Genomic DNA, 14,728 nt, shown 5'->3' on the forward strand with positions numbered 1-14,728 from the left:
GCAAACCATCCTTGCTTCTACCATCCATACATCACATCATGCCTTTGTTCTTTACATATTTCATTTCTCCCTTTTTAAACTCCATCTAACATGACTTTCTCAGTTTTCCCTCTTTGTCTTGGCCAATTTATTTCTCTTTCATATATTTTAGTGATTTGGTCCTCATTCATTTTTTCTATATCATCCATTCATTCTTAATTCTATCTTTTTCTTTTTTTACCCTATTTAAGTACTCCATTCCAACTGTATTTGGCTTTTTTTTTAATCCTGTAATTAACTTCCAAATAACACAGTGGGCCAAAGACATCTTTTATATAGCCATTTTCCTATTTAACAAATAGGATAAAATAAATTGATCGACTTGCTGTATATCTTTTCATAATTTTAGGTAAAATGCAATTCTTCATTTCTGCTGAATATCAGACATTCAATACATTTTCAGGTTCATAATCCTTCTTGCATCATACAATATATCCAATATTCTCTGCAAATCATTTTAATTATCAGCCAATATGTTACATAATGTATATGAAAGTACATAAGTATGCAGTCATTCATGGTCTTATCCACTACAAACATTTCTTATACATTCATCTATTAATACATTGAAAAGTAATATAAGATACTCTTGTCTTATTCTGTCTTCATTAGTGAGAACCATTACTAAGCATTTTGTTTGATAAATTCTTTACTTGCCTCATGTACTGCTCTTACTGGGATCAACAACTAATTTTCAGTTATTCATGCAAACATTCCATATGTCAAACATAATTCACATTATTATACCCTGTCTCAAAATTAACGAATATACCTTACATTTTTCACATTTATATTTTTCTACCAAAGAGTAAAAATCTGTTCTGCACATCCTCTGCCCACTTAAGGCCACACTGCAGTTCCGAAATCTTGCCCACTGTCATCTCTCATATGCATTCAATGAGAATTCTGCTAAACATGTTCTAGGCACATTTAGCAAACTAATCTTCCAGTGGTTTTTGCATTCACTCTTGCTGCTTTGTTTTGAGAATTAATAACTATTCTTCCTCTCTTTTCGGATCTTTTAAATGATCGCACAGTGACTCTATAAGCAAGCAACTTCTATGTTACAACATTTGTTCAGATACACTATCTCCTCCTGCACCTGCAAAATGGAAAGGATAACATTTTCACATTGCAGAGTGTACTCCATATTAAATCATCTGTAAGAATAAATAATGCATAAGGTTCATGATAATATTAGGGGTATTATTACGACTAATTCTCTCTCTGTCCACATCAACAACATGGGTTATCATTATTTCTTCCATGCTAACACATATCTTGAAGTGAAAAAGTTGCATCCTTTAATATTACGTACTGATCCTTGTTAATGTTGTTTGTTTAGGTGGAAGTACAAAGTAAAGTAACTGTTAATGTTACTATTTCTATTTGCCTTTGACTGCAAAAAATCTATCAAGTTATTTTCTTAAGACTTTGGAAGTATAAAACAGTAAGCTCAATAAATGTGCAACTTTAGTTTACATATTACTTTGATAGAAACTGAGCTCTTTGCTGGTGCAAAGATAGCTGGTTCTATGTTGGCTATCAGCTTACAGTCATAATGACAAGATCTTTAAAAGTAAAACTAATGTTATTATATATACCGTATTTCCCCCGAAATAAGTGCTTGGCCTTATTTTCGGGGAGGTCTTACTATTTTTGAGGTACAGGAAGCGCCGAGTGTGGTCACCTCGTGGCTGCTGCTGTGTTGCAATATTTTTGGGAAGGGCTTATTTTTGGAGGAGGGCTTATTTTAGTGCATGCACTCCAGTGGTGGGTTCCTGCTGGATCGCACCGGATCGTGCGCGCTCCCGTTCGGCAAGGAACCCGGAAGTAAGTTCCTGCCCCACCCCTGGCGATGGGACGGCGCTTGCCTGCGCTCCACCAGCTCAGGCGCGACCGGAGACGTTTCTCTGCGCAGACATGACTTCAGTGGAGCGGTGGCAGCCTGGCAGGCTGAGCCTGCGTCCCTTTCAGAAGCTTCGCTCCGCTGAGAAAACGTCTCCGGTCCCAGCCGAGCTGGTGGAGAGCAGGCAAGCGCCATCCCATCGCCAGGGGCGGGGCAGGAACTTACATCCGGGTTCCTTGCCGAACGGGAGCGCGCGCGATCCGGTGCGATCCCGCAGGAACCCACCACTGATGCGCTCCAAAGCCCAATTGGGCTTATTATCTGGGGAGGTCTTATTTTTGGGAAAACAGGGTACATAAATTACATTTTAAAATAAAAGCAGGGGGAAATTATGCTTTCCTTAAATTATATGTTAAATGTTTTGCTCAGATGGTTTTTCATGTTTTATTTAACTCATGTTTCAGGACAGGTGCAATTCATATCGGAGACCGAATCTTAGCAATAAATAGTAACAGTCTGAAAGGGAAACCTTTGAGTGAAGCCATTCATTTGTTACAGATGGCAGGAGAGACAGTGACCTTGAAAATAAAAAAACAGACAGATGGTGAGTGTGTCAGGTATTCCACGGATGCCTTTTCTGCCCTATCAGGAATGTGTTGTGCATATATTTATGAAAGTGACATTTGCCTGTTAGATATATAGGACTATAGAAATAAATCCATATTATATAAAAATAGAGGTGTAATGATTTTTTTTAAAAAAGTATTTATTGTAAAAGACAGCAAAAGCAATAAGACTGAGTTGCCCAAAAGCTAATCCCATTTATTGTTTATCATTTTTGTGTAATACTCAACATTAGAAAACCGTGGTTCTGTTCATTTGAATACCTGGTTAGTTTTCAATAAAAATGGTTCCTGAAGAACATGGGAGAAAAGAAAAAGGTACAATGATGGAATAAGGTTAAGAGCACCTAATGTTCAACCTAGAAAGCAGAAGAAGAAAGTACAAGAATGAGTTATTCTTTTAAGACTTGTTTTTTTAAAAAAGAAAGTGGGGTCCTTTTTGGGGAACTGCAGAAGGCCCTTTCTCCCAGAAAGCACACAAACGTTGGGAGTGTCTACTTGCCCAGAACCTCAATCTGTCTACTGGGCCCAAAATTCACAATAAAGTTAATAAAGATATGCCTTTTCCAGTATTTACTAAATTATAAAACAATGAATAATAAAGGAAAGCTTGAAGATTCACCCCATTAAGGCTAGAATATATAAAATATTTCAACTGTTTATTTACAGGCTGTAAGAACTAGTAACAGGATATCAGTCAGTAAAGAATATGGGGAAAATGTTTCTGATTAATAAATTGATCTAAAATAATGAACTTGCTTCTTGCTACCTACGTCCTCAATATTTATCTAATACACTTGTATTTACTAACTTTCCAAACTGTTTCAACATATATTTGAACATATTGCTTGCACTGATTTCACCCATCGTTCTATATTATTTTGCTTTTATTTTCTAAAAGCAAAAGCCTCTACTAACAAGAATAAATACAGTTAAACTAGTAACAGCTTAGACGTATCTGGGACTCAAGGAGGATTTGTAGTTCATTCAATGTTCCCACTGACTTTTTTTAATTTGTATTTTGTAGATTTGTTATTCCACAAACTTAATATCCAATCATCAGTTATTATCTAGAAGTGCTAGGCATCTCGATGTATTCATTATGCTACATTACCTTTTGGCTCTATGAAATGTTGCTTTTGATACACAGATATTAATTATAGATATTAGTTATGATTTATTGTGAGCTCTAAAAACATTTGTTGTTGATTAAAATAGATAGTATAATAAGTGTGTTTCTGGGTAGCTGCTGCAGATGCACACATATATATTCACACATATCAGAGGTGGGTTGCTCCCCATTTGGCCCAGATCGGGTGAACTGGTAGTGGCGGTGGCAGGAGGCTCCGCCCACCCACCCAGTCGTGCGAGCACAAGCGAACCGGTAGTGCCAGGATTTGCAACCCACCTCTCTCTCTCTCTCTCTCTCTCTCTCTCTCTCTCTCTCTCTCTCTCTCTCTCTCTCTCTCTCTCTCACACACACACACACACACACACATACACAAATTTTCAAAAATTAATACGTGGAAAGGAGGGGCCATATAAACATTTCAGTAACACTTCTAAAAATGAAATAATACAGTTCTTCTGTCCTTAGCAATGTATGTCCTTCCCTTTTTAAAAATGCTTGCTTTTCTAATAGAATTGGCTACTGCAGACTAAGCTGCAAGATCAACCAATATGGAAACAATTTCTTTCTGTATTATACTTCCTTTTTGTACAATACAAAGAAAATAAGACTGTTCAAAGCATTTGAAAAAGGTTCCTTGCCATGCACAGAGACCAAAAAATACTTGGAACACTGAAGCAGCTATGGGCTTTAGAAAACTTGCATAGCTACTTTAAAAGCTGCTTCTGGCCAACTCCCCATGGTTGTTCCCATCAAAGCAAAGTGGCTGGCCATGCATATACGGGTATCTGTGGAGACTGTTGACAGAAACTCTGAAGCCACTGCACAAGCCTTGCTAAAGATCCAGCTGCTTTAGTGGTTCCAAAAGAGTTGATTTGCTTGTGCTCCCAAGTAGTGTGATATGTCTTATTTGAATGTGTTACACAACTCTGTTAGATCCTTGACTCCCATCAAGCCAACTGTGAGTCATAAGGGGAGAGGGCCTTTCCATTGTTCCATAGATATAATTAATGTGGGAGAGAGTCTGTTTGTCTAAGCTTTCTATTGGAAAAAATGGTTTTCTATGCACTTAAGATGAATGTACATTTAAATTTATAATGAATGTATAATATGTCTTCCTTTCTATCAGCATCAAGTCCCAATACATTTTCTGCCTCTGGTCATACAAATGAATTAAGTGATGCTGAAGATGATACAGCCACCACACAAAAACCAGGCCAGCTGTCTGAAATCTATTCCACAACTGTCCCAAGTGTGGACAGTGCTGTAGAATCATGGGATGGCTCTGGAATGGATAACAGTTATGGAAGTCAAGGTAGGGATCATGTGTTCATTCTGATGTACTTAGTATGGGAACATCCAGGAGTGAGTCAGTGTAAGCCTATTAAACCTCTTGTTATGTTTGAGAGGCAAACTCACCTTTTAACTGTCTTGTGGAAATCTCGTTGAAACTGCAGTTTTAATGTGCTAATTCTTGCATTCAGCTAACCTTGATATCATGTCGCTGTGACAGGTTTTAAACATATATCAATATACTAAGAGCCATCTGCTGGTTTTACTAATGTTTCAGTGACTAGCTCATAGCTCATCTATAGCTAAACAGGTTTATCCTTCAAGCTTAGATTAATTATAAGATCCAGAACTGATTGAAGGTATTCATTGATATGAACATCTGAGGCCCATTCATTGTTCTTTTGTTGCCCTTTTATTTCTCCTTCATCCTTTTGATATTAAGATGTCAAGAGGCTTTCTAAGTAAGAATAGTTTTCAACAGCAGCAAGATTCTTTTAAAAGAAAATATATACTTAGCATTTAGGATTTAATTATTATTTTAACCATTGTCATTTAAATCTTGAACATAATTTTGAAACAGAGAAATACAGAATTTAAAAGTTGGTTTGAAAATGTACAAATATTGTAATCATTTAGATGGAAAATCAAACCACAGTTTTATAAAGTGACTTTAAAGTATATTAAGATAACAAATGTCAAAAGATGGGGTTGGGGGGGGGGCATCATTGCTTTTTAGCTTCACACATTTCTTTTCATTATTTGTTAAAGCAGCATCAAAATGAGCTGTGCCTTATAAACTGAATGTCTAATTTTTTTAGGCCAAATCCTTGATTTTGTATAAATATATTAATAAATTTCCTTTTTTTTACTTGGGTAGAAATCATATCACTTTTTAAAAACATTTTATTGGTGTAATTTACAAATACAGAGCCGTGGTGGTGTAGTGGTTAGAATGCAGTATTGCAGCTAATTCTGCAGTTCTATCCTCACCAGCTCAGGGTTGACTCCGCCTTCCATCCTTCCGAGGTCGGTAAAACGAGGACCCAGATTGTTGGGGGCAATATGCTGACTCTGTAAACCGCTTAGAGAGGGCTGTAAAGCACTGTGAAGCGGTATATAAGTCTAAGTGCTATGTTTAAACAAATGTAATTTAATAACATTATTACTGATAAACTAATAAAATATAGGGTCTGTCTTCCAAACAGATATATTTAATTTTTAAGTATGTAGTTTGTAAATTAATATAGCAGTACCTATCTAAAAACACTGAGATTATAGTTCCAATTATATATGTATAAACAATATGAACTATAATTGGTGCCAGGAAAATAGCAGAAACATTTCTGAATGATATGATATAACCCTCATGCTGAACATCATCCAGCCAATCATCCACACTTCTAGGAATAGAAATGTAATAAAATTTGATTCTAATGAGTGAATAGGAATAGCAGGAGCAATACAATAACAAAGAACTTGGAAACAACAGAAAAAAGAAGTTACTTGGGGAATGAACACTGTACTAGAACAATCAGACAACGTACCATAAAGTATACTGTATACTGTATTTAGTTCAAGCTGCCTAGAACTACAGAAATAAAGTGTAATAAAACCCATAAATAAATCAAGATAGACAATCCTCAATCTACTTGTATTGCTGTAGTACCTTGAAATTGCAAGATAGATTACTGTTGACAGGATAATCTTTTCCTCTAAAAAAAATAAGGTGAAATTTGAGTAAATGGCCTTTAAGAGGCAAACCTCTCCCATCCTTAAACCACTAGCACCATCAGGACTTAAAATTATATTTTGGGCCATTCCAGAAAGATTTTCTAAGTGTAGAAACTGAGGTGATTTGCTTGCAGAGATTTTCCATGAAGGGAAGGGAAGGTCCCCACTACTTCTAGTAATATTGCCAGTCACTTTCCTTCTGGTGGAGTGGATTGTGGCTCCTATAAAAGTTCCCCATAAATTCTATATGATGAATAGATTTCAAATAGCATTGATTTCTCAGTAGTATTGTGTTCAACAAGCAGAAATGAGAGCAATCAACATAGCCTTAAATGGAAACATATCATGCTGTTCATAATAGGATTGTTTTTAAGAGTATAACATAATTTTGATTTGCCCTTCCAAAAGAGTTCAGGCATATAATTCTAGCTGATACTTATAATCCACATATATTTGATACAATAAATAATAGCTTAAATCATACGGTGGTTGGAAGAATAATTTGACATTACATTTTTTTTATTTTACATAGTCAACTGTAATCAACATATGGTTACTTTTGTAGGTCCCAATTATCAGGCTTCAGGATACAACTTCAATACCTTTGAATGGAGAAGTCCAAAACAAAAGGGTAGTTTATCTCCTTTGAATAGGCCCCGAATCAACTCCTTCCATGATACAGGGTTAAGTGATGATGACTGGGATAAACCAGTAGCAAGTAGGTAAGTACTGTGCTACATACTGAATTACTATATATAGTAGCACGTTCTTGTATTGATGTCCTTTTTAGGACTGTTCAAAACTTCACATATGGAGGCATGTAGATGCTTTTGAGTAAGGACCTGTTTGCAACTCTAGACGAGGTACATCCACTTCAAAGAGTTTCAGGCAGATGTAGTATTTGCCTCCCCCCAAAGCACTTTTTTTGTCCTTGAAACTAAAGTACTGAACAGACCTATCACAGATTGCCAAGGATTTCAAAATGCTCAGTTGCCAATTTGTCCTCAAGTTGCTGAGATATATTGACAATTCTTGCTATATGAGATTAGTAATATTCAAGACATGTGATAAGGCTGACAGCAAGCCATGTGCAGTTGGTGAACCTTTGTGTGTAATAGTATAGGTCATTAACTGTTGATACTAATTCAAAACTGAAAGAGCACCGTATATTGCAGAAAGTTTTAGTTTCCATTTCCTGTCTCCTGTCTTCATTATGTTTAGAAGAAGACAATACAATAGAGCTGGAAGGGACCTTTGAGGTCTTCTAGTCCTGCCCTCTGCTCAAGCAGGAGAACCTATACCATTTCAGATAAGTGACTGTCTAGTTGTCTCTTCTTAAAAACATCCAATGAGCGCCCACGATTTCTGAAGGCAAGCTATTCCACTGGTTAATTGTCCTCACTGTTAGGAAGTTTCTCCTTAATTCCACGTTGCTTCTCTCTTTGCTTAGTTACCAAGCATTGTTTCTTGTCCTGCCCTCTGGTGCTTTATAGAATAATTTGACCTCCTCTTTGTGGCAGCCCTTCAAATGCCGGATGGCTCATTCTCAGATTCATCCTTCTGTACTTAGGAAGTTTCATTGTGGTTTCCACATAAATCAGTAAATATGATACTGTGAAGAAGGGTCACACAGAGACAACTAAAATATATGGCTGCTTTGACATCAGTGCTACAATTTTCTAAGAGGTAACTTTTTGATGTGGTCTCAAATTTTAAATGTAAGCAGTGATAGTATATCACTTTTTAGACATTTATCATCATCATCTAGAAGTTTAATTAACCTTACTTAGACACCTGATTTGGACAAATTTATATTCAAGCTTTGACTTCTGTTTTGTTAAGATAAATACATGAGGGTCTCTTGAACCAGTATTCCCATTATGGTAGCAGAGCCATATCTTCAAATATGAATCTGTTCCATTTATATATCAACTTATGTGGCCTTTAAGTTGGTATTGACTCCTGGTTACTACATGGATAGGTCTGTGCAGTTTTCTTGGCAAGATTTTTGAAAAGTGGTTTTCCTGTGCCTTCTTCCTAGGACTATGAGAGAGTAACATAGATCAAAGTCACTCAGCTGCTTTCATACCTAAAGCAGCATTAAAACTTATGATCTCCTGGTTTCTACCCTACTGCCTTTAACACTATACCAAAATGGCTGACTATGACAGTGGCAGAAGGATTTACGATTCAAGGTCCTGAACCAACCCCAATATCTAACATTTTGTAATGTAGCCTCTTCCACCAGGAAATTTTCTCCTTGCTAGGTTACTTCTAACATAACTTCAACTGAGAATTAAGCCCAGCTGAGGAAAAAAATATCAAGAGTGATTTAGTGCTTCTGCCCATATGAGTTGGCTATTTAGCCATAAATTAGATATAGTTTAGGTCTATGTAAAAAGATTTGTGTTCTAAATGTCATCTTTCTTAATACATATTCAAAATTCTATTTGATACTTTTGCTCTTTCCCCACACCCATATTGCTTAACTTTTAAATAGACATCACTATTACTAATTTCTCCATTATAGACTAATCAGTATAGTTATATAGGAAATGTTGATATTAATAATAGATTAATGAACTATAAGAACTGTACTTTTTGTAATTTTGGGATTAGTATATAATTTCTGCTGGTGATGACAAACTCTTTTGAGTCAGATCCAAACTATTGACAATAGAAGTAAACCAGGCATTTACTAGCTAATCCTGGCATTTATTCCAATTATCAAGTAGATATGTATTATATCATGTGTATACCAGTCTAACCCACTAGATGTTAACCAGCTTACTTACATATACTCATAAAAACAAAAATCTAATTAAGTTCAAATAGCAAAATTAAAAACAAGTCCAAAAGGCATGCATTGCAATTTCCATACCTTACCTTTGGCATCTAACTAGAAAAGATCAAAATCATCCTCTTCATCTAAAATTTTCTGAAATTGAAATCCAATCACTTTCTCTAAAATCTTCCTTAAAAAGGAGGACTGGAGAGTAGGTTGGAATAATCCAACACTATTGGAGCAAGTGATATCTTCTTCAAAAGGTAAGAAACCAATGCCTCTAAGACAGAAGATACTATCCTGTCACTCTTCACATCACTTGGTTAGCATCTCAAGTCTAATTATATTCATATCCTCAGCTAACTGAAGGACAGATGGAGCATAGAACTAGCCTACAGGTGAAGGAAATCATACTACAAGGAACCGTGTTTACTTTCTGAACAATTGCAAATTGAAATGAAATAAATCCCAAATATTTTTACAAGATGATGATCATCTCCCTAGAACATGTTCCTGCCTAATGGAGTTCAATTTTGAGCACATTTATTTATTCTACTTTTATGCTGCTGATTCCTAAAGAGACCCGGAACAGCTACTAGTGTCAACATAGAATAAAACAACAATCCCCAATCTCAAATGCATATAAAGAGTGGGGGGAAAAATTGAAGTAGATAATATATGTATCGTTGGACTGCAGACCCCACTTTCAGTTATAATACATCATCTTCCTGTGCCAGGCAGAACAGGTGAGTCTAAGGCTTTTGTAAAAGCCTAAGAGAGACAATGTTGATTAGCACTCTGTCCAGAGGGCTTCCAAAGAATAGGAGCAGCTAGTGAAAATGTCCATTTCTGAGGCCATACTATGTGACAGTCCCATATAGACAAAACTTAGATGGAGTTAACCATATACGTTGTTAGTTGAACTCTGTGTAGGGCTTTAAAGGTGGCAACCAGCCCTGTAAATCACAGTTGGAAGGTGACTGACAAGGTCTTACATTCACCCATCACCGCTCAGATTGGCTACTTTCTGTATTAGGTGCAATTTTCAAATGCTCTTTTAAGGGCAGTTCCTTATAATAATAACAACAGGAAGTGTCCAGGAGATGAATGACTCTGCACAGGGCTTCTGGTCCAGAATGATCATAATTGAGACACAAGATATAGCCATACAAAAGGTGTTCTAGCTAGGATGCTAGGAGAAAGCTCAAATGCAGACATCCATACTCCCCGTGGCTAATAGAAAACCAATAGAATTTACCAGTTTATCCATGAACCCAAAGCAACACAGATTTGGAGGGATTCCATTGGAGTCTGTTCTTCTCCATCAAGAACCTGATAACTTCCAGGCTTTGGATCAGCACTTCTAGCATAGCATTTCTGCCCATGATTAAGACGTAAAAATGGTTATAATTCATATATTGATGACACCAAGCCTAATACCATTGGAATACCAATGGAATGAAACATGTTAAAAACAAGAAAAAGGTTAAGGAAATGATTGGTCCATTGTTGGGAGAAAGTGGCAAGAAAGAGACAAGCAACAGGGAGAAAGCAGAATTACTTAACTCGTTTATCACACCTGCCTTTACACAAAGGGAAAAAACAGTCCAACCTATCAAAACAGTACCGTAAAAAACAGATTAGGAACACAAGTTAAAATAGGGAAGAAAATGGTAAGTGAGCATCTGTCCACCCTAGATGAGTTTAAATCACCAGTACCAGATGGGTTACACCCCAAGATTCTGAAGAAACTGTCAGACGTAATCTCAGAACCACTGAACTATATCTTTCCAAGATCCTGAAGCACTAGGGAACTATCAGAAGACTGGAAAAGAGCTGACATACTGTAGTTCCCATCTTCAAAAAAGGGGGAAAAATAGACTCAGGAAACTTCAGACCTATCAGGAAATACCTAGAGGCAAACAAAGTAATAACCAAAAGCCAACATGGGGTCAAAAACAGGTCATGCCAGACAAATCTTATTGCATTATTTGACAAAGTGACAAAATTAGTGGACCAAAGGAATGCTATGGATATAATTTATTTGGACTCCAGTAAGGCATTTAATAATATAGACCACAACCTACTACTTGATAAGACATAAAAATGTGGGTTAGACCACATCATCACCAGATGGATTTGTAACTGACTGACCAAACACACTCAACACTCCATGGAACTGCATCTACATGGAGGGAAGTATGCAGTGAGGTACTCCAGGATCTGTTTTAGGCCCAGTACTCTTCAACATCTTCATCAATGATTTGGAGGATCAAATTTGCAGATGACACCAAACTGGCAGGAATAGCCAACACTCCAGAAGATAGGCTTAAGATACAGAACGATCTTGACAGACTTGAACATTGGGTGCTATCTAACAAAATAAAATCCAATGGTGAATAAAGTAAGGTTCTACACTTATGCAAGAAAACTAAAATGCACAGCTACAGTATAGGTGGTACCTTGCTCAATAGTAGTAACTATGAAAGGGATCTTGGAGTCCTAGTGGACAATCATTTAAATATGAACTAGTAGTGTGCTGCAGTTGCCCAAAAATACAACACAGTTCTAAGCTGCATAAATAGAGGGATAGAATGAAGATCACATGAAGTGTTAATATCACTTTATAATGCCTTGATAAGGTCACACTTGGAATACTGCATCCAGTTTTGGTCACCATGATGTAAAAAAGATGTTAAAACTTTAGAAAGAGTGCAGAGAAGAGCAACAAAGATGATTAGGGGACTGGAGGCTGGTATAAATTTTTTTACCAGTCACTCCACAGCCCATTCATCAGCTGTGTCTCCTCTGCTTTGTTGTCTAGCTCACACCTGAAAAATCCTTGTTGTTACTTTCCATTGCAAGCATTTCCTGTGAAGCTCATTGTGATATTCTCTATAACTTTAGAAACCTTTCTCTGAATCCAGCTTTACAGGTATCCCTGGGCCTGACCAGGAGGAAAACTTCTGGTCCCAAGCACTGGAAGATTTGGAGACTTGTGGACAGTCAGGAATTCTGAGGGAATTAGAGGTAGAAGCAATATACTCCTTCATAATAGACTAATTTCTTTTTTCAATTAACACTCATTTTTGTTGGGTTTCCCCCCTCCTTTTTTCTAAGTTTGCATTAACCTCACAAAATCATTTTAAAGCTTTAACCCCTCTCCACAGGACAAGGTTGACAGGCGTCTGTATTTGAGAAACATGGCTCTCTTGGTACTTACCCTTTAGTGTTTATATTTTTGCTTGCATAGCTGCCTTTGCTAACCCTCAATCAAGCAATAATCTTCCATGGATCTGCTGCTGAAATGTATGTGAGCAAAAGCTTCTCCTGTGCTACTTCTGGCTGCATTTGTTTGCAGGCTTACTTTGCCTTAACAGCACACATCCCATTCTCTTCTAGCTGCTTTTATAAAAGTTTTCCTGGCATGTATCTCTTGCAACAGACTTGAATTTGAATTATAGGGAACATAAACGAAAACAAAATTTCCACACATTTTTACAATTAGATTCACCACATGAACTAATATAGCTACAAACGATTTGTATATTCCGTGGGATTTTTTTTTTTGCTGTTGCAATCTGATGCTAATCACAATTACATATGCCATATTCACTTTGCACTCAGTTATTTTACTTCAAAAACAGAATAATTAGAAACTTTTTTTTAAAAAAACTTGGCCATATAGGTAGTCCTCAACTTACGACCACAATTGAGCCTAAAATTTCTGTTGCTAAACAAGACATTTGTTAAATGAGCTTTGCTCTATTTTACTACCTTTCTTGTACAGTTGTTAAGTGAATCATTGCAGTTATTAAGTTAGTAACACAATTTTTAAGCAATTGACTTTGCTTATCAGAAGGTCGCAAAATGTTATCACATGACCCCGGGACACTGCAACCGTCATAAATATGAATCAGTTGTCAAGCATCTGAATTTTGATCATGTGACCATGGGGATGCTGCAATATTTGTAAGTGTGAAAACTGGTCGTAAGTCACTTTTTTCAGTGCCATTGTAACTTTGAAGGTCACTAAATGAACTGTTATAAGTCGAGGACTATCTATATTCCTTAATTACAAGTAAAATTAATATTGTTAATTTAATTCTTTAGAAAGGTGTGTTTGCAAGAATTTTCTTTTATGTTCTTTTAAATTCCCAATGTTGCAAAATTGTAAAAAGTCTTGTTTCATCGTTATGTCATATGGAAATCAGAGAGTCATCACAATGAATGTGAATGGCATTGACAAAATAAAAATCATGCTACTCAAGTTGACTGCATAGCCTCAGATCCTTAGCTTCCATATTGCATGCCTGTTATTTTAATGTGGATATGTTTTATATTTAATTGACATTCTGAGTACTTTGGAGAAATGGCTTGTCAGTTTGGTTTAGTTCGGCCTAAGGCATGTAGCTCAAGCTTCTCTTATGGATTTTCTTCCTAAGAGCACAGCAAATGGATATGGAAATAGAATGAATATTTCAATAAGTTGAGAATTTTTTTCATTTAAGAAGCCTTTTAAAAAGTGAAATTAATTGGGCATAGGTATTATCTTACTTATATTTCAGCCTTGTGGACAGTTTTGCAAATTAATTGTTTCCTATCAGTGTAACCTTAACTTTCATTCCTCTCAAAGTAGATCTAATATTATTTTGGTAGTAAGGAAAAATGCTTAAAGAATATGTCAGAAATTAAAACATTTTTCAAATTAATTTAAACCCTAAATTTATTGCTTTATTACAAACCAGAGGAAACACTGGAAATACATCTTTATATATGTAATGAGAACATTGCTTGCTAAATACGATTAAGGCAGTATATAATGAAAGTGTAGCATAGGTGAGAATTTTAGTGAATGGTTTAGCACTGAGCAGGGAGTAAGACAAAGGTCTGCAATGTCTTCCTGGTTGTTAATGAATTAATGAATAAATTTAAAAGTCGTGTTTGTGACTTAAATATAGGATGAGTATTGGTTGTACAAAATCATTGTGTATCTTTGTATAAAATCAATGCTGTGCTATAGACTGAAAACCCAAATGATTTGGGTTCATAGCTCTGAAAATTAAAATATTGAAAAACAAAGTAGTTGTGTTTGTTGGAGAAATGGGGTGAATGATTGCGAATTATATGTAAATAGGGTAAATAGATAAATGTGTGGGAATTACCGTATATAGAAACTTAAGATTACAAATGTGTTATGCATTATGGTAACCAAAGATTTGGCAAAGGAAGCAAAGTTGACTATATATAGAGTGTGTTTCTGTCCACATTGCTATGTT

General features: G+C 36.1%; 1 protein-coding gene across 3 annotated transcripts in view; it reads left to right on the forward strand.

Moving 5' to 3' along the window:
- Nucleotides 1–14,728, forward strand: part of GRIP1 (glutamate receptor interacting protein 1) — a 116,816-nt gene that overhangs the window by 93,074 nt on the left and 9,014 nt on the right. For 2 of the 3 annotated variants that reach the window (XM_081957086.1, XM_081957087.1), the window contains exons 17-20: nt 2,353–2,492; nt 4,770–4,955; nt 7,230–7,386; nt 12,377–12,479. In XM_081957086.1, coding sequence (XP_081813212.1) covers nt 2,353–2,492; nt 4,770–4,955; nt 7,230–7,386; nt 12,377–12,479 — 586 coding nt within the window. Of the gene's footprint in view, nt 1–2,352; nt 2,493–4,769; nt 4,956–7,229; nt 7,387–12,376; nt 12,480–12,619; nt 12,665–14,728 lie in introns of all 3 variants that reach the window. The other variant, XM_081957085.1, reaches the window with a different exon arrangement.

The sequence above is a fragment of the Natrix helvetica genome (assembly GCF_964273705.1).
Source record: "Natrix helvetica genome assembly, chromosome: 6".
Classification (NCBI taxonomy): domain Eukaryota; kingdom Metazoa; phylum Chordata; class Lepidosauria; order Squamata; family Natricidae; genus Natrix; species Natrix helvetica.